The sequence below is a fragment of the Rhinatrema bivittatum genome, chromosome 2 (assembly GCF_901001135.1).
Source record: "Rhinatrema bivittatum chromosome 2, aRhiBiv1.1, whole genome shotgun sequence".
Lineage (NCBI taxonomy): Eukaryota > Metazoa > Chordata > Amphibia > Gymnophiona > Rhinatrematidae > Rhinatrema > Rhinatrema bivittatum.
The window spans coordinates 542,003,683-542,024,086 of NC_042616.1; the positions used below are offsets into that span (position 1 = coordinate 542,003,683).

At 41.5% G+C, this 20,404-nt stretch overlaps 2 protein-coding genes across 5 annotated transcripts in view; one reads left to right on the top strand and one right to left on the bottom strand.

The window, feature by feature from the left end:
* The window catches only part of TSHZ1 (teashirt zinc finger homeobox 1), a 163,707-nt gene extending 158,584 nt beyond the window's left edge, over positions 1-5,123 (bottom strand). The window contains exons 1-3 of one of the 2 annotated variants that reach the window (XM_029590858.1): positions 5,046-5,123; positions 4,736-4,855; positions 3,742-4,595 (exon numbers count right to left, since the gene is read on the bottom strand). In XM_029590858.1, the coding sequence (XP_029446718.1) occupies positions 3,742-3,781 (40 nt within the window). In that variant the 5' untranslated portion in view covers positions 3,782-4,595; positions 4,736-4,855; positions 5,046-5,123. Of the gene's footprint in view, positions 1-3,741; positions 4,596-4,735 lie in introns of both variants that reach the window. The other variant, XM_029590857.1, reaches the window with a different exon arrangement.
* A 748-nt stretch (positions 5,124-5,871) lies between these two features.
* Positions 5,872-18,506, top strand: ZADH2 (zinc binding alcohol dehydrogenase domain containing 2). Of its 3 annotated transcripts, none has more exons than XM_029590862.1 (2): positions 5,872-6,002; positions 13,292-18,505. In XM_029590862.1, the coding sequence occupies exon 2, from the start codon at positions 13,452-13,454 to the stop codon at positions 14,214-14,216; it is 765 nt and encodes a 254-aa protein (XP_029446722.1). In that variant the 5' UTR covers positions 5,872-6,002; positions 13,292-13,451; the 3' UTR covers positions 14,217-18,505. The 3 variants fall into 3 exon arrangements, with proteins under 3 accessions (XP_029446722.1, XP_029446719.1, XP_029446720.1); XM_029590859.1 differs by lacking the exon at positions 5,872-6,002 and adding an exon at positions 7,143-7,407 and having other exon boundaries at positions 13,292-18,506; XM_029590860.1 differs by lacking the exon at positions 5,872-6,002 and adding an exon at positions 11,330-11,808.
* Positions 18,507-20,404: the final 1,898 nt, after the last annotated feature.

Here is a 20,404-nt window from a genome sequence, read left to right on the forward strand (position 1 = left end):
GGGACTGTATAATATCAACTTGATTACATCAAACTGGCTGCAAACTTGACACCTCACTGAATTTGTCGCATTAATCGTTAAGCCTGTCACAAATCCATCAGGTTCACAGATAATTAGGGTCCTGTTAATGAAGCTAGCTAAACAACCTTACCTCTTTTTGATAATTAAGAAGCTGTTTCATTAGGAAGGGGTCCATATTGTCCAAACTGTTTTTCTTTACTTTCCCCACCCATCTGAGGGTGGATTCATTTAGATAATTCTCCCTTCCTCTCCCATCATTACTGAAATATGGCTATTCCGTGTATATCATGCTACATCTTTCTGGCCACTAAACAATCATTTATTTGACATTAAAAAAAAAACAACCCTCAGGAACAAGTCTGTCATTAATGTACCAGTGAAACAGGCCAAAGCAATACCTTGCTTAAAATATAGGTTAGATATGCTATCTAGGAAAATAAAAAGCCTTATTCAAATGTTAAGACAATTGCTATGTAAAACAGATAAAGGAACATGTCTAATTTCCCTGTGAGATATTTGTTGGCCATCGGGAGGCAAATATTACATATTTTTAGGAGCTCCTACAAATACGGGGTACTCTTACCAAAGATTATGGAAAACAAGAATTTTCCCACCTTGCCCGCAACAAACATCTTGAGCATTTATGCCAATGTAAATATTACTGAAAATCAGCAAGTGTGAACAAACATGTGTTAATGGAATTTATACCTCATGAAAACAGTCTGGCTTATTTTGCTGAATACACACACACACACACAGACACACAGACATTAATGCCTTGCATGAGTGAGGGGCAAGAGGATACAAACAAAGGTACATTTAATGAATACCCATAGGTTTTGAATCAGAGTGCACTTAATAGGCCCTGCAATTAAAACTGTACCTACAACCTGCAAGCATCCTTTTTGAATTAAAATCATTTAGACATTTCTTTTTGTGTTTGCTCTCAATCTCACTACAGAAAACATTAGACACTTGGAACATGTGCGGTCTTAATTTCCTCTCAACTAAAATATTTTTTGGCTCAAAATTTTTTTTTTCTTAGCTTTTTTTTTTTCTCCCTACTTTCCTCTCGAGTTCCTGTACAACAGATGACTCAGTCATCAGCTCTTCATAGCCATCACTTTGCAGCATTTTGATTAAGTATGCCAAATGTCGTGTAGAGGAAAGAATGGAAACACTACGCCTGCCAACTTTTGATTGACCATTAAAGCCAATGATATATGTGCCTGTCAAAAGACAGACAATTAAATCAATATTGGAAAAAAAAAAGTCGCCTTGACGGCTTGTTTTTATGTAAGAGCTGCCAGGATGGATTACCATGCAGCATCATGCCCTTGTCAACTTTCAAACCTGTTATTAAAAAAATGGCCATGTTTAAAGTTTCAGCACTTTATTTCCTCAGCAGTTTCTTTTTTAAATCACTCCCCATCCCAACACACACTTAAAAACATTTACTAGAACATTCATTAAAAAAAGAAGTTCTCAAGACTTTGCAAATAAAATTTGAGAGCTGGTATTTTAAGCACAACTTTTAGACAACATGCAAATATTTAAATATAGTTGTTCCAAGTACTGCAAACAGTGCTTAAACAGGACTTTTCAGTCAGGATTCCAATGCGCAACCCAATTTAATATTTCAGAGGCATGCATGCAGCCAACCCTAGTAGGCAAAGCATGGCTACTAGCTCTGATGCCTGGGCTGCATGACAGCTTTCAAGGGATGGGGCGGGGGTTGGAGGGGGGGGGGAGAAGAAGCAATGCTACTATCAGTGCATTGCGTAAACTGAAGCAGGGGAAATAAAGCAGCTTGCTCAAGTGTGCACAGAGGGCCAGGTACTCTAGCTTTGTAGGGTTTTTCTGTCATTTTATGGATACGGGGAAACCCTTCGGCCTAATTTACAAGGCTCTTCTCCCATTCTCTGTCCATGGGCGGAAAGGAAAGCTTAGTGAATCAGGTCGAGGGCCTGTAGATGCATGGGATTAGAACTCAGGAGTACCAGGAGCTCCCCTCTGCTCTAACTACTAGACCACACCGCCTTCCTAGATGGTCCATATAGCCCCACACTGTTGTCCATATACAAGAAAGCTAATTGTCTATTTGGCCATGCAAGGCAGCCGAGGAAACACATGATCTCGTCTCTGGATGTTTTATAAGGCAATATGTAAAGCGAGATCCTGTTTACAATTAAATATTCCGTCTTCTGGTTCACTTCCTGTTACTAATCCTCAACATCAAAGTCATCTCCTCTCCTTAGTGCAGTGGTTAGGATCCCTGGGTTATACAGACATGAATTTAATACAAATTACTAGCCTCCTTAAATAATTCATATAGTCAGACATTATTTCTGCATTTACAGGAATAACCTCCATTTTCTATTCTCCTGCACATAAGTATGGTATTAGGAAAAGAAATTAGAGATGCGCATGCCCACACAGTACACAGAGGTCAGTAATAAATTAAAATCCAATGGAGCTTATTAGACACAGTAGAACTGCTGTTTCTAACACAGACTAAATCTATTTGCCTTTGCTTTAATATTTCAGTTTTTTACTTGCAAATTATCCAGGCTACAAAAAAAAAAGAAAAAAATAGCAGCATAAAACCACAAAATCCTACCTTTCCTAGTCTGAGCAAAATTGAGTCTAACCTGGCTGAGAAAACTTGGCAGGAGCCAGCAAGGATTGCTGTGCTATTTTAAATACTGCACTGAAAATACACTACAGCTGACACACACCAAAGTGATTTCAGAAATGGATTAGTAAGTGTGTTGAGTTAAGGGCCGCTGCAGCTGTAAAACTTCTAAGACAGTATTAAAGAAGAAAAAGAAGAAGGGGGGAAAAGAAGGGGAGGGGGGGGGAGTTGCCCTGATAGTGGCTGAGCTGTCAGGAGCATGTGTGTTTCCATGGTGAGTGATTTATTGATGTTTATCAGGAATGAATAGATCAAAGGCTGCCAGATGACAGACGATCAATCACGCATCAAATCAAGGATGGCAATCCTCTAATAAAACAGAAAACAAGGGGAAACCAGCTTCTGCCAGTTCCTCCTCTGGACAAAAATAACTTTTCCATTCATTCGGGCAGTGGCACTACCCCACCGCCCTGTGTTTAGGTAGACCAAAGACATTTTTAAAGGTAATCAAACAGACCCTTCAAGGTGACCTAAAAAAATAATAAATTACAGTTTTTGTCTCCATATGTACATAAAATATCGCAGCACAGGAGTTTCGCACTGACCAGCCTGTTGGCGTCTCTTTCGCCTTCCCTCCCCCCAATTATCAGCATCCCTGCTTCTGCATTACCCAGATTCCCACACAACCAGAACATCACAAGACCATGACAAAAAGTTTCTTTTAGACGAAGAAAAGAAAAAGAAATAGGCATGATTAGACTAAAACACGCTCACGCGTACACCTGATTATTAGAAACGGAAAAAAAACCCAAAAAACCCCAACCCAACCCCATAGAAAAGGTAACAAAAAATCTGACACTGGGAACACCTTAGTGGCCATTATGCAGCATCCTTAGTGATAAAAAAAAGGCACTCGTAACCCCTCCCCTCCTCGCCCTGGCTGCTCCATGATGGCGTTTGCTGCTGTGGATGTGGTGCTGTGGGGATAGCCGTGGTTTTTCTTGGGATTATTTGTGTTGATCTAATGAATGTGTCTAGAGAAGAAAGCGAGAGCAAGGGGGGGAGAGGAGGAGGCGTTACTGTACCTGCCAAACGCCTAGGTGCTTGCTGCTTTCTTCTCGGCATGCTGCTGCTGCTGCTGCTGGAGAGTTTCCGCAGGACTTCTTCGATTCCTCTCTTTTCATGCAGAATTGAAAAAAATAAAATAAAATGCACTAAACGAATAAAGGAGGTAAAAGGCAAATGAGAACAGAGGAGTTAAAAAAAATACGCAATGTAACTTTCTAACTCCGATCGGAGAAGAACAACAACAACAAAAAAAAAACAGCAAAAAAAAAAAAAAAAAAGAAGAAAAGAGGCTCAAAAGCAAAAGTTTGCGGGAGGTATGTGCTGCCCGGTGCCCGGGTGGCCTCCTGATTTGGGAGGAGGAGCAAGGAGGGCACGGGTGCTCAGGGTCCGCCGCTGCCGCCGCCGCCGCCACTCAAAATCTCGGTCTGCAAAGGTTTTCATTGACAGCGTTTTCCTCTCATTTTTTTTAAGTTCCTGCTTGCTTCTTTTTCAGCCTCGGGGATGAGCGTCAGAGTCGGACGCGAAGAAAACAACAACAACAACAAAAATGTAAATCAATTCAAACTGCAGTTCAAATCCATTCTTTTTTTCGGGGTCTTTTTTTTTTTTTTTTCATGCGCCTTCCTTCCTCCCCAGTACCTCTCCCGGGGGGTGGGGTGGGAAGGGGGGCCGAGAATGCAGCGAGAAGATGGTCTTAGCTTCAGTCACTCCCCTCTCAGCCTTTCTTCCAAGATCAAAGAGTCTCAGAGCGCAACTTTCTTTCTTGCCCGTGTTCGGGTCGTGGATTTGTGTTTTATGACGTTGATGAAAGCGTTTTCATTTTGCAACGAGGTCGATACCGATCTCCTCTCTCCTCCACCCAGCACTCAGTCTAGGAACAAGAATGCAAATTAAAAAAGAGAGAGAGAGAGAGAGAGAGAGAAGAGCCCCCCGCCCCCCTATGCACATACACCGGATGGTTAATGTCAGTCACTCCTCCATCTCCCAAACAGTCAGATAAAACAGTCTTACCGGAGGACTACTTTCTCTCTCTCTCTCTCCCTCTCTCTCCCAAAGATTGTAGCTTCTTCAGACACTAAAGGTACTATAGACACATTTTGTCATGGAGTTTTTTTTCTTTCCGATCTTGCTCTACAACAAAAAAAAGAATCTATAACCCAAGAACGTGCGCAAGTGGTGGGGGGGGGGGGGAGAAAAAGAAAGATATTCACTATGTGGGAGAGATGCACGTGAACTGTTCCCCACCCCCCACCCCTTTTAAACTCCTGGGAGAGAAAGAGATACTCTTCCTCTCTTCTCTTTTCAGTGAAATATAACACACACATTCAGATCCCAGGGCTTTCAGACAGTCTCAACTGATAGACAGACACATCGAGCTGCTTTTCCTGCTTCGCTTTTTTACTCCTCCTCCTTCAGCCAACGTCACCCTGACAATTACAAATAGGTCTCACACAAACCGTACCTGTCAATCTTTTTAATTGCTTTGTTTTCTTTTCTTTCCCCTCCCCCCAGACAAACAATTTGACAAAAAAAAAAAAAAGAAGTCTTAATACAGAACTTTATACGACGTGCAGGCAATTGAATGCGTTGTGTCCGGAATCCGCTTGCTGAAATACTTTAAGACACGCATGGGCTTAACTTAACAGAGATCTAGTCATCTTTGCCAACTTGAAGCTAGGCAGCTACGGGCATTTGATAAAAACATTGTGTACGCCGTTGTACTTAGAATATCTTTGTACAAGATCCAAGCTCAGTCAGAGCGTTTGGCATATAATCAAAATATTAAAAGTACATGATAGGCTGCAGAATTTATTCTTTGCATTGAAACACATGTTAAATTCACCCATTGTTAAATGCTTTCTTAAAGCCTTTTTCTGGTATTAGAAGGGGGAAAAAAAAAGCTTGACATACTTATTGAAAGGTTGAGACTTAGCTATTAACGTAGTGTAATTATCAGCACCATTCAGCTAAGAGATGAACTGTGCATATTAACAAAAAAAATGATTGTTGCAGTTTATTCATAAACATTTCTAAAATGAACTCTCCCTTCAGCTCTATTACATTTATGTCCTCTTAACCGCTTTTGGCTCCATGTAGATCAGCGGTCCATCCTTTCCTTGTGCCTTGAACTACCAATGAAAACGCGTGAGTTAAATCCAAATAAACATATCATCCCATAGGCGCTGACTGCCTGCCTTACAGAGATTTTGGTCCTTGGGAGCTGGAAACAAAAAGCAAGACTGCGCACGCAAGAAGACTTCAACAAAACGACAATCAGGTGAAGTTTTCTTTAAGGGCAGATCTATGGGGCGTGGGGAGGGGAAGGCGTCTAGCAGTTGCATGTGTTATATTGGGTTGCGAAGCCTATAGAACTGTAAAACGTATCTCAAGTGTGTCTCCCATCTCAAAGGACATGGACAGTATTTTTCTTCCCTGTGTACACAGCAGCAACTCTTCAGAGGCTCACAAATCCTTTCATAAATCTTGGAGCTTTTATTCTTGCTATATATAAATGCTATCCACTAGTGGTTGCTAGTGGCTCTGGGTTGATTTGTATCACCTTGTGAGGAAGTGAACATTTCGCACGGGAAGGGGAGGGATCTGGTGTCAGCTGGAGGCAAAGCTCCCCGAGACACCGAACAGCAAATGTGGCACATTGAGATATTCGTTCTCTTCCTCTAGTGAAAAAAACCTCCGTTATTTTTGCTTTTCCCGTTAGGAAACAAAACAAAACAAAGCCAGAATGAATAAGCCCATCGGTTGTTATGTACCAAAACTGGAAGCCTGAGAATATTTACGTAGCGGGGAATTAGGTTAATAACCAACCGAACAAAAACCATTTACTGAGCTCTTGTACTGTGCCAGGACATTTGTAAACATGAGGGGGGGAAACCGCATGAGAGAAGGGAGTAAAAGTGGGTGAGGTAGGAAACGGGACGGGGTTGCAGCTGCTGCTGCGATCAGACAGTTGTTGCTGCCGGTGCACAGCTGGAAAGTGAGCTGTGTGCTCTGAGTGTGCAAAGGGCACGGCTGTGAGTACCGAGGCGAGTTATGGGGGTGTTAGCCGAGGACACTGCAGGAGGGACTCGAAGGGGATCGAGTGGATTTTGCAGTTTCATGTGAGTGTTTCTAGTACATAACAGCTCCGGGTGAACTGGCTGCTCGCTCTCTCTCACTCTCTGAGCTTTTTTTTTTTTTTTTCTGTTTTCTTGCTGGAAATCAGGACGCTTCCGGCAGGCTTCCTGCTACCTATTAACTGATTTGCATAGGGAGATTTTTTTTTTCTTGTCTCTGCAGAGGAGGGGAGTGGGTGGGTGAAGTTTCTTTTTCTGCCTGCTGTAAACACTGCGAGAGCCGGGGACTGGGCGAGCCAGTAGCGAGCTGCCGTGTGCGGTGGAAGGGGAGGGAGGGAGGGAGCAGAGGCCGAGCATGAGTTTGGGGAGTGCACGGGCGGCCGCCGGGCTCTGGCTGCGGGCTTGCAACTGGCGGGCACCTCGGCCCCGATCCATTGTGGACATGTCCTACGCCCAGCACTTTATGGATCATCAGGGCTCCGCCATCCCCAGCACCATGAAGAAGCTGGTGGTGACGGAGCTGAGCTCAAACTTCCGCCAGGCTGTCACCCTGCAGGCCGGCGTGCCTGTTCCAGTTCCGGGAGATGGAGACCTGCTCATCAGAAACCGGTGAGTCCCCCTCCCTCTCCCCCCTCCCTCTTCCTCCTCCTCCTCCCAGTTTCCACCCAGCGTCTACTCAAGGGGAGCCCTTCTCTGTACGGTTCACAAGCACTACTCTTCCACTCTACTCCTCTTTTTTTTTTTTACCCACACTCAAGTACTTCATGGCTTCGCTCTCTGTCTCTCATCCTATAAATGGGTTGTACCAGCCGCCATCTGGCGATTATTAATTTATTATTATTTTAATCGCAGATGTCAGAACGATCTCTCCTTTTTTCTACATACACATATACTACTTTCCATACTAACCCCCCCCCCCCCCCAATAAAAAAAAAAACCTCCTACCTTTCACTTACTGATTTAATTCTAAATGTAAAGAGGGGGACAGCTAAAATTAAATTGGTGATACTGTGGAGAGTGAAATCTGACCATGTTTGCCAAGTTCTTCCCAAACTACTGTGATGAGTTGCAAGCCATCAGTGTGCGTGTGTGATGTCTCTCCCCCTCCCCTCTTTCTTGGTGTTTTCTGCACGTCACTAACTAGTAAACAGCGAATCGACAGCAAAACCCTCCATCTCGAAATCTCCTTGCCCCCTGTTCTTCCTTTCCTTGTCACTTCACTATCTCTGCCACCACTCTCCTCGGCAGTACAGTCGGACCCCAGCCAGCAAGGGGGAAAGAAGCCAGTCCCAGTAGCTCACCGGCTTCTCCTGCCTTTTGAAAGTTTCTTTACTACTGCTGATTTGATTTCTCAGAAACGCGGGGTGCGAGGGAGGGTGTGTGTGTGTGTGTGTGTGTGTGTGTGTTTCTAATGACATATAATACCAGACTTCAAGTTAGATCTCCCACTAAAATATAAAGCAAAATTTATAACCAGCCCATCAACTTAGTACGATTGCACCATGTGCCTTTTATAAAAAATCATATGACTGGTCTGTAAACAATTTTGAGCTATATTTGCAGCCTGAGCCTTAGTCAGTAAGGGACCGGTTGTATCTCTATCCAAATCCTCACTGAGCAGCGTTCATTGACTTAGACTGGAGTGTGTGCTGTTTATTTATTTATTATCAAAGACATCTGCATGTATTATGCATTGCGAAAAGTTAAATTCAGGTCTGAAAGACTGGGATATCATATAAAAACGAACATTTTCCTCTTGAAATGTAAACTTTGAAAATATAGAAGGAAGGTTGATAACTGACAGATTACAAGAGCATGCTGTAAAGGCAGGCACTGAAAGACATTGAGTATTGGCAGATTGGAAGTGAGTGTTGATCTCAAGTCTAGTTACATACTCCAGTGTATGCATTGAATTTGCATGTATAGTGTGGAGCAGTAGCAGAATCAGAATGGAAAAGGCACGAAAAGTCAAACCCGCTGCTGCCATTTAACTTCTCTTCCCCACATGAGCGAATCGGGAAGAAGAACTTGACCCCCTTGGAGAACAAACACTGGGGATTGAAACTGAGTGTAGGCAAAACAGCCCCCCTCCCCCCGACCCCCTCACCTTTACAGAAATCCACATTTGAGCAGATGTGGATTATCGCTTGCAATATAAAACGCGAAGTACCAGCAAAGCTTTTGAATTATGAGCTAGAACACTCAGTGCACATGTATTTTCCTGGACGTCACGGTTTTGCTAATTACCCTTCTGCTTGTCCTACAGTCAGATTATGATTTAAGTGTCACCCTTTTTGCACTTGCTTTTTGTATTACGGCTGTGTTGATGGACTTTTTTTTTTTTCACTCCCTTCCGCATTTGGAGCCCAGCTTGTCCTCTTTTTAAAGATGAGTTAGTCCTGCGCTGTGTGGGGTTGGGGAGCTGTCCCAGAGCCCCTAGGCAGGCAGTAGATACAACACAAATTTGCTTTGCAAAAATGAATTTGTTACAGGCTTAGAAATCCAGTTTTGTACAATCAGAACCGTACACAAGCATAAGAACATCCATGTAGCCCCTGTGAGAGCTGTATAGTAAGACAAATTTAAGTTCGTGTAATTCAAAATCTGTTCCTATTTCTGTGTTGTTCACCATAGGGAGAAGCACTGATCATATTTAGCCTTGAAAGGCAATTTTGCACTGTTTGCAAGTATAAAAATGCATTTCCGTTATCGTTGATGGGTGTATTTATGGATGCTTTCTTTTAATTGTACAGCTATACAAATCAGTTTATTAAGAATGCTAATTATATGCGGAAAGCTCATGTTGTCAAAATATAAACTGATTGGGATTTGGAGGGTTTGATTGTTTAACAGTTTTCATCAAAATAAAATATTAATCTTTCAAGGCCCTGAATCTAACTTTTTTCAACTAAAAAGACGAAAGATTCTGCGGATGTTCTCTGGTATTTGTCCTATAAAACAATAAGGTAAATTCATTGCTGAAGTAAAATTATTTTAAATTTGACATCGATTTAAAAACTGCATCTAGATCATTTTAGTTAGGGAGAAATTTCTGCAATGTAAATATTTTACACCTCTTTATGCGTTTCTTCTTTTTAATAAATTCGGCTTTGGAGATTGCTGTGTTAGAGAAAACAATGAGGACCTTTTACTGAATTATGCATATTTCTCCGAACTTTCTGTCATAGGTTGACATCTTCTTTCGTTTTCGAAATACACATATTTTAACGACTTTGTTGTTGAGGAGGCAGTTGATAGAGAAAGGAGCCTGTGGGAAGGCTGAAGAAGACTAATAAAGTTTCTGATGCCAGATTCCAATGGCTGAAACACAATTTTGGCTACTGGTTCGGCGGATTTGTTTGCTTTCAGGATCCGATTTGATGACTTTGTTTTGCCACTGTGTTTTCAGGCGTTTTGCACCAGATTTCTGTTCTTTGCATTTGTTTTTGTCAAAGATAGCACGTTCTCCTCCCCTTTGCAGGGTCGTCCTGTTTTTATAATAAACAATACCAGGACTCAACACTTCCAGTATAAATACACGCTGTGACTCAGAACTGTGCAATTAGTTGGGAAAAGCAAACTCTGCTCTTAACCTTCATCTACTTCCTTTTCTGAAAAAAAAAGTTATGTATGTATATACATACATACATACATACACGCACATATACATACACTTACGCGCACACACATATATATAGAGATTGATAGATTATATCGGAACTTCCTCTTTCATTGAAAGAAAGAAACAAAAACATACTTTCTTTAAAAGAATAGATACTAGGCAGTTTTCTCTAAAAATGCATTTTAGATCAAATTTTATTGACCTTGACAAAAATTATGCTTTAGAAATCCTTGAATGAAATTGCAAGAAAGTTTCAGCATAAATATTCTCCTTGGTTCATCTTGTGTTCGAAGATTTTTGGAAAATAGACATAATTGAATTCCGAACGTCATTAACACGTGGCCAGATCTTTTTTTTTTCCCCCCCCTGGAAAATAGGGAAAAGAGATTTAGTATTTTCAGAAAATGTATTGCTGTCTGAAGTACTTTTGAAGGCAGAATTATGGGATTTACAGGCACTGGGATTGTGACTCAGATTCATGTTTCCAAGATTTAGCCACCGCTATAAACGAACATAAATAAGCTAATGAAGATGGAGGGGTTAGAAGCGATGGTGCATCTGATTTGGCGATCTGCTGGGGTAGATGCGTTAGGGGGCAGGGGGGCAGTGCCAGGGTGAGGGATCTGCTGAGGTGGATTTAGTAGTGCCCAATGCCAGGCTTCTGCTGCAGGACCCGCCAAGGTGTCAGTGGCCAAGTAGCCACCCTGCTGCCGAGACAGTGGCTGCCGGAGCTTGTGGCGGTGCCTGGCGCACCTTGATCCATGTCCTCCCCCCCCCCCTCCCCCCAGCCATGCTGCGCCCTTCGGCCTCCTGAACCCGCCGCTTTAACTTCCCGCCGCCGCTGGAGCCTCTGGCGAGAGGAGAAGGCGGGTGGGGCTGGAGGCGCCCCGCGCGCTGCCACTTTCCCCGCTGCAGGCCTGTGACAGGGGGCCTGGCCTCTGGGTCTTGGCACTGACGTCCCCCTTATCTCGATTGCTTACGCATCCGGCATAAAGGGTGCCGAATAGTTCTGAAACCTGGGATAAAATGCGGGGATGCCTGGAAGCAGGCGTTTTGGTCCAGGCCACTGGAGAGAAGTTGCAGATTCAGAGGCGGGGACGAGCGCAGTCTCTCTCTCTCTGAACCGGGAAGTCAGTGGGAAGTGGGTACCGTGCACGTGTGTGAGATCCCAGCCGCGAACCGGCCCTGCGCTATCACCGGCTTTACCCTTAACCATTTCTCCGCTGCCCCCAAGGAGAATTTGCGCAGAGCTCTCTCATCGGCTCTGGCCGTTGTTTTCACAAGAGGCTCGAGACTTCATGCAAATCAAACCAAGAAGCCAGGGAATCGAACCGGGAAGTTGGTTTCCCTCCGTGTTTCAGGTTCTCTAGTCTGTGGCTAATGCTATGGTAAATACTGGGCAGCAGCAATAATCACGTTTTAGTGCCTCTGTGCATGAAGCCAAGACCGTTTTAAAGTTGGTTGCTTTAAATATAGCTAGCAGCTCATTCAGAGTTATTCTAGGACTACAATAGCTGCAAAAAGAAATGAATATAGATACCTATACACACACATACACACCCTCAGACTTTAAGTGGTTTAAAAATAACATAAGGCAGCTAATTTTGTGGACTATATTGTGTTTTTGGCAGAATTTCATGTGCAGACTGTTGCATTATTGCAAGAAACACAATCATCCTGTAGAGATACCAGAGGCCAAATTAACTTTTGTGGGCCTCATGCGAGGCCTGTGCCTCTCTCTCATTTTCTAGTGAAGCCGAAGGGTGCAACTACATGGCCCCATGGCTTTCTTGCTCCATGTGAGCTTTTTCTGCACGGCATTATAGCCACACACACACACAATCTCTTATTTCTCCCTCACGTATACCACTGTTGTTGTTGGTGTGTGGTAGCTCATTTTTTGAGGGGGAACTAAATTGTGCACTTTAATTCTTATTTTCTAAACTGAAAAAAAAAGAGAGTTTTAAAACAAGAATGGGGTGGGGGAAGCAGCCAGAAAAGAAAGCTGAGAGTAAAGGTTGAGGCTTTTATAGTTTTTATTAGACTGGTGTGAAGGGGATTGAAGGGCACATTCCCGCTTTTTTTGGAGTAGGAGCGGGTTCCCACCTTTTTGTATTCCAAGTCCTGAATTCTCTGAAAAACGTACTGATGATCTTTTTCACCTGTTAGGGGCCAGGAGGTTGTAAAACCATCAGTGCTCGTTGGCAGTAACTGTAGTGTCGTAAACTTGTGCAAGGTTTTCTCAGCGTGATGATAACGCTGAGTTATAGGCAGCTAGGAAATCATTTTTAAAAGGAGACGAGATGTGCGAAGTCTGGGCCGTGGAGTCTGGCAGTGGATGATTTTAAGCTCATCTCCAATGTTACCCTTGCTTATAATTAGATCCAAAGTGCTGATTTCCAGACATAATCAATACCTCCCTGCATGTGCATCCATTTTGTACATTGTTTAATTCTAGTTTTTCACTTCTTTAAAGAAGTCAATAATTTACATCCCCTGCCAGTATGAGAAATGTCAGGGATGGGGGTTTTTTTTTTTGTTCTTTTTTTTTTTCGTTTTTAGCTTTCAAATGGAAAAAAAAATGTATTGGATTTTTTTTTTTTTAATGATATGAGATGTTTTCAGACTGTTCAAAGAGGTATCCCAAAACTATGATTAAAGTCATTGCTTTGCTAATGCACGTGTGAGTTTCTTTCCAGGAGAATGATTGATGTTTGTATCTAGCTGTACTTTACTTTATTGCAGCCTGACTCCATAGTATCAGGCTAAAATGATTCTCAAATGACAGTGTTATTATATGGTAAAGCCAAACACCCTCATTTAGCTTTGCTTCTTTTTTTTTTTTTTTTTTCTTTTCTTTCATTCTTTTAGATTTGTTGGCATTAATGCATCTGATATCAACTACGTCTGTGGTCGGTATGACACTTCAGTTAAGCCCCCATTTGATGTCGGCTTTGAAGGTATTGGCGAAGTGGTAGCCCTGGGACTGAGCGCTAGTGCTAAGTACACAGTTAACCAAGTTGTGGCCTACATGGCACCAGGCTCCTTTGCCGAATATACAGTTGTGCCTGCCAAGTTTGCAGTTCCAGTGCCCTCTCTGAAACCTGAGTTTCTCACCCTGCTAATAAGTGGCACCACTGCTTACATCAGCCTGAAGGAGCTCGGAGACTTGACTGAAGGAGAGAAGGTTCTGGTGACAGCAGCAGCTGGAGGAACGGGACAGTTTGCGGTACAACTTTCCAAGAAGGCAAAGTGCCATGTAATTGGAACCTGCTCCTCTCACGAGAAGGCTAGTTTCCTGAAGTCCATCGGCTGTGACTTTCCCATCAATTATAAAGCTGAAAATGTTGCAGCAGTCCTGAAGAAGGAGTACCCACAGGGTGTAGATGTTGTGTATGAATCTGTTGGAGGAGAAATGTTCAACTTGGCTGTAAGATCTCTGGCTACCAAAGGAAGGCTGATAATTATTGGCTTCATCTCTGGCTACCAAACGGCTAGTGGACTTTTACCAGTAAATGCAGGGGCCTTGCCAGCAGTCCTGTTGAAGAAATCTGCCAGCATTCGAGGATTCTTCCTGAATCATTACCTTTCTCAGTACCAGGAGGCCATGATGACTTTGCTAAAGATGCATAGCAATGGAGAACTGATGTGTGAGGTGGACCTCGGAGACAAGTCTCCAGAGGGCAGGTTCATTGGCTTGGAGTCTGTATTCCGTGCTGTCGATTATATGTACATTGGAAAAAATATTGGGAAGATTGTAGTTGAATTATCGCACCCTGTCATTAGTAAGCTGTAAATACAGAACAATAATATAAGTCAAATTAGAAAGACAATACGCACTTTCTACCACAGAATTACTAATCAGTTTTCCCTTGTTTTTCTTGGTAATGACAGGATCAGTTTTTGAGTGTTAATATAAAGTTTTGATTGTTAAAAAAAAAATTACTTATCCAGTGGTAGTGCTCAAGGTTTCTTGTTGTTTGATTCTGTGATTATCTTATTGTCAGTTGTACTTGGGTTAGTAATCAGCAAGTAAAATTAGGGTGGGCAATTTAAATCAGAATCTAATATACTAGTCCTTTTGTTTAATATGATTTTATTTCTCTTTTCAAAATGTGCTGCATATTCTGTGTTCCATAAGTAAATAGAAACTTGTTTTAAAAAAAATTGTTACGTCCTCTATAATAATTTTTATGGAAAAATACAGATTTGTAATGCAACTCAGGAACAACAGTTATTGCTGTTATTTTGGAAGAAGGAATCCTGTTGGGTTTGTCATGTTATGGAAAAGAGTGATCCCCCATTAGGTACAGGTATTTTGGAAGCGCATCTAAATATCTTGATTTCCATATTTGGCCCGGTCAGAAATTCAAAATACGTTATAAATGGTAAAGCCTTATTAAAAAAGAAAGACATGCACGGGCTTTTCCAACTGACTGCAATAGTCAGTTTTACAGTAAACAACACAGTAGCATCCTGAACGGCAGCTAAAGCAGACACGCACAGTGCAGTATGCACAATGAGAGTTGAAATAATGAGGAGATATGGGAAATATTGAATATGGGCCCCTTCTCCCCAAATAAAAATCCCAAACTGTTTAACCTATGAGTTTCTGAACATGTATACTAAAGCAGATATAATGGGGGGACTTAAATAAGCTTAATAATAGTTGTGCATTTATTATACTTTTTATTCTACTTGTGAAGAGAGTTTTTTATACAGTATCTGCAAAGAGACATTTCAGTACTAGTAGTAAGGACGGTGCTTGTATCCTTTTTGTGCCTTTCAGGACTGATTTACTTAAGTTTATTTGCCCCATTAAAACAAAATAGGGGGGGAAGGGGGGGGGGAAGTCCTAGTAAATCAGGCCCTAAATGAAATGCTAAAGCAAAAAGTTAAGTCACAGAATTCCCTCTTCCCCACCAACCCCTTCCTACTCCGGCAAGAATAGCAGAAATGGCATCCAGGGCTGGTTCTGTGCTTTCTCTTCTGCATTGTGCACATATCTGTAGAAACTGCCTGCAAAGCTCAGCGCATCCAGTCTCAAATGTGCTTCGTATTTAATTGTGTGGGCTGGGATTTACAAATATATTTTACAATTATTAAGCTAGATTCCTACCAGGGTATTTTCTCTTTCTGTCTCTATGTCTTTCTTGTATTTTATTTGAAAGCAGAGCCATGGGCTCGTATCAGAGCTGCATCCAGTGTAAATATGACCATAATTACAGTTGCTCAGGGAAAAGTTTGTAGCGGTTCCTGGAAAGATGTTATATTTTTCTTCCTTTAGTCAGCTGGAGGAGTACAGAAATTCCGCTGCTGCATGGCTGGCTGTTGGTATCTATTTTACAAGATTTACTCATTTGCAGGTACCTAATGTAGCTGCTAGCATGCATGCACAACAATACAATTTATATGGTAAATGGAACCAAATAATGGCCTCGCTGAATGTTATGGCTGCACTGAAGGGAAATGTCACGGTAAATAGCTGCCAAATTATGGATCATGCCGAAGTGTCACAACTGCACTAAAGACAAATAGCACTAGAGGCTATTGCCACCGTGACACTTCTTGAGTTATGAAGAAGAGGAGCAGCCTGAAGTGAGGCTCTTTGTGTCCTCAGTATAGCAAAGGGGTTTACTGGTGCAGTGTTACAAGGGAGCCCCGTCCAATATTAATCTGTGCCTTCTAGATTCTAAGAGCCATAGCAAAACAGAAAGCGACTTCTTTTAACAGTCCGTGCCTTGTTCTGTCTAGATTGGTGCACACAGCAGCTAGACTGTAGGGCTTTTTTGTTGTGTTTTGTTTTGATTTTTAATGACAGCTAATGCTTAAGAGGAAAAACGACTGGTAATGGCAACATATTGCAATAGAATAATCTAATCAAAGATTATTATTAAATTGAACACAGTGTGTGTGTGTGTGTGTGTGTGTGTGTGTGTGAAACATTTAGTTGTTCCTTATGTAGATAGATTTGTGAAATAAAAGCAATAATGCACCTTTCTCCCTTCATAAAGACTTGAGTAGTACGGCTATTGCTAGCTAAATTGCTTCGTCTCAGTGAAGTCAGTCCTGGGTTCTTTCATTTTAATGGTAGGGTAATAAAGATGAAAGACTAACATTTTTACTGATGGATCCCTTAAGCTACAGTATAGAAATTTATTGTTTTGAGGTGAAATGTTTAAATTTTTTTATGGAAGAAATCTTATGCTAATTTGCCCCAGCTTTTAATTCATTTATTTTAAAAAGTGAAAAAAAAAGTTTGTAAATCCTACCCTGTGTGTATTTTTGTTGTTGTTTAAATTACTTCGAGAAAAAGTAGGAAGGGCACTTAGCCTTGTTTTGAAGTGTTAAAAAAAATGCTTTGCAAATGGAAGGTTGGATTTCAGCAGTGACCTCTCTCTTCTGGGGGTCAGGGTTCAAGTCCATACTGTTATGTTAAGTGAAACGAGTTTCATGGTCTCAGCACCTTTCTTAGTGAACCGTGGTACACATCACAAAACTGTTATCCATAATTCAGGGCAATTGTCTGTCTGCGTTTCAGAGGGGCCCAGGACTGAGCAATCGTGGTGGATGAATTACTTCTCAATTTTGCTGAGAGTGGCCTTCCCACCACCCTGGGCTGGAGGTCACTGACAGGGCAGTGTAGGGGAAAAATTGCATGGCATTTCTTTTTACCAGACTTCATGTGTGCCCAGAAAGAATTCCAATAATTAACAAAAATGATATTTCTTACTTTCCAGTATGAAAACCCTCACATGGAAAGATGCAGCATATGCATTAATTTGTTTCATATTTGTGTGTTCATATTTTTGTGTATCTGTATATGGGGTGTGTATATATGGACAGACACAGATATACATAGATATGAGAACTATAGAGATATATAGAACTGGTAAAGCAGAGATACCATTTCTTAACTCTAGGAATTCTATTTCCCATATGGAAATTTCGACTAGATGACATTTCATTCTTAGACACTTTTGTAAAATTCTTTTCAGATTGAATTTCATGGTCTTTATATCTACATTTGGTCTTATATGAACAGTTTTAAAAAAAATACATATGAACTGTGTAGTGTAAAAATAGTCATCAAACTGGGGCAATAATTATTGTAATTGCTATGCCCAGTATTTATTTTCTGCACACCACAAAGGCAAGTACTGTAGCTGCGTCTTATTAAATGAAAATTCTGTGTTATATATTGCAGGAACATTTCAGCTAATGAGTATGTAGCGTCCTTAGTAAAATACAGAACTTCTTTTTGTGTTCACAAGCACAAGATGCTGGAAACTTGACAGATGATATCATTTAAGACAGATGCCTGCCTTAGGGACCTGTTTTTTGGCTTCCTGTTTCTGGCTTTTATTTCAGTAACATTTGTAATTGCCATAGGATCTGTACCTGTGTAGTGTTTTTTAACCCCTGCACATAATTGCCACTTTATGAATTTACTCGACGGATGCTGTGTCTTAGAGCTGTGCATGTGCGGTTTAAAAAAAATTGCCATTATAGCTACAGCTACAAATGTAATTTCTTGCAGTGCATATAATTCATATGGGGTTACCTATAATGTGCAAATAAAATGCGATGTGTGTATATATGAATGTATGTATGTATATACTTACACATTAGGATGTATTAGATTTCCATTTTTCTTCATTGGTAATAGGGTGACACATTTAGGACAGGATACACTGTAAGAACCAGAGCAATCAGATTAGGACTGCTTTCCCGGAGGACAGGAATACATCTCATAAATATAATGCAGAATGGGTGCAAACAACTTGACTCAGAGAAACTCCCCCATGCCTCTTCCTGGTTTTGCTATACCAAGATTCAGCTTTCTCTGTTTCCCTTCCTTCTGTGTCATGTATTCATATAAAACCAATTTATTTCCATGCAGGTTGGATCTGACTGTAAATCCAGCCAGCTGCCACTTTGCCAGTTTCTTTAAACATAATTTTAAAATAAAGTGTGTTTATCTACCTAAAAATTTGGTGTCTCATGTCTTTCGTCAGCTCCATTTTTCAGCTTCTGAGGCAAAGACTGCTGCCTTCAGCTTTCTATTATTTGTTGTAATTTAAAATGAAGAAACATTATATTATAGTTTTTCTTTTAGCAGACATTTGGATCACATAACAGGTACTTGTAAAAGAAGTATAATTATATGAGGTTTTATTGCCGTTATGTAATGCAGCTGGAAATGGCAGGAAAATATGTACCTTACATAAATACAATGGCATTCCACTTCAGAGAAGGAAGCAGTTGGACAAGACTTTAAAAAAATAGGGCAGAACTGTTTGTTTGGGGTTTTTTTTGTAAAAGTAATTTTCAAATTTTCACTGCTTGACCCCCCCTCCTCATCCAAAATTTGTTTGCAATAAAGTCATTTAAAAACTGGGATCCGAGTGTGAGAATTAGATTTACAGCTTCGGTACTGTTGCATATGATTCTTTGTTTTTAAAAACAGATCTATTTTTAGTTTGTCAGTATTAAGGAGTGTATTTTGGTAAACTTTTGCACAGGCAATGAAAAGTATATGGAGTACGCACAGAGCACACAAAATCCAGTGATACAGCAGGATATGAATGCTCCTCCATCATGCTGCTGTGAAACATACACCTCCTAAAGGCTCCTGTTCACCATTCTTTTTGGCCTCTGGCAGGCCAGCAGCAGAAGATATTGGAGTTTTGCTATATTTCAACTGTCATGAAAATATTCAGGCCTCCCCCAAAATTACTCGGCATGGCCTTGAGAAAGATATTTTGTGCTGGGAAGGTAAAAGGACCACCATGAACATGCTACTAACATCCTCGGCTTCACTCAGACCTACCTCCCCAGCATGGCGCAGCCAAATATATGTGAATTCTCTTTTATACAGTATGTCTTAATATTAGTGATGCTTTCCCTAGGGAAATGTCCAGATATTACAAACTGATATGTAAAACAGTGTCAGAAGGTCACAGCATAGAAAGTAGAAGGGAAGAAAGAAGAGGGACACCAGGATGCAAGGTGACAAGCACGAGTATGAGGGGGAAGTGACAGGCTTCTAGATCAAGGGGCCTTGCCTCCTTCATCCAGCACTGACACTCCTCTGAAATCCTTAAGTCTTAGAGAGGCAAAGGTTGGAAATTTGTGACCAAGAAGCTGACGAGGACCCAGAAAATCAAGGAGGCCGAAGAAGAATTCAAATACTGGGACCGATGCAATTAAAACGCGCAGAAAGCCGGCACTGAGTATTTATCGGCGTCTGTTTTCTAAATTGGTGTACAGCCAGGGGTTCGGAAAACAGATGCTGGTTAACCCGAACCTGACCGCCGGCACTTTTTTTAAAACCTTTTTTTTTTTTTTTTTTTTTTTTAATCTTTCATTCCTTCTACTTAATATCGCAACGATCGGAGGATGTACAGAAAAGCAGAATTTTCTGCTTTTCTGTACAATGTTGGGGAGTGCTCAGAAATGTGCGCATTGGATGCACTATTTTTTTTTTTTTAATTTTGGGGGAGTAACTAATAGCCTCATCAACATGCATTTGCATCTGATGAGTCCTATTAGTTTCACTGCGGCACGTTGTGGAGGCACTAATCCCCTTACACAACCAGCATCCAACTGCAGGTTAAACAGTGCACTCGGTTGAGCGCACTGTATTGCATCGGCCCCACTGAGCGGTGCGCCTCTGAAGCAACTCCTCCTAATCCCAAGGCATCTGAGTGGGGTGTCAGTAGCAAGACTGCACTGTTTCTGAGAGTGAATATTTTCCTGAGTGAGAGAATAACAATTGTATGCAATTACTCCATGTCACACATGGCAGACATACGAACTGTAATTTGGGAATGGGGAGAACACGGCTAAGCTGGTTATTGAGCTTGCAGATTCTGTCGCGAGGTCACCAGAGTACATGTAAGTTCCGCTTATTGGCCTGATGATGTACACAATGTCCTTCATGTCTCTTTTCAAAGTTCCAACGGTTTCTGAATAATGCAA

Bases quoted from the DNA above. Each gene is read 5' to 3' on its own strand.
- ZADH2 (XM_029590859.1), top strand. From the start codon at position 7,154: ATGAGTTTGGGGAGTGCACGGGCGGCCGCCGGGCTCTGGCTGCGGGCT. The intron at 7,408-13,291 runs GTGAGTCCCCCT...TCATTCTTTTAG, and splicing joins GACCTGCTCATCAGAAACCG to ATTTGTTGGCATTAATGCAT.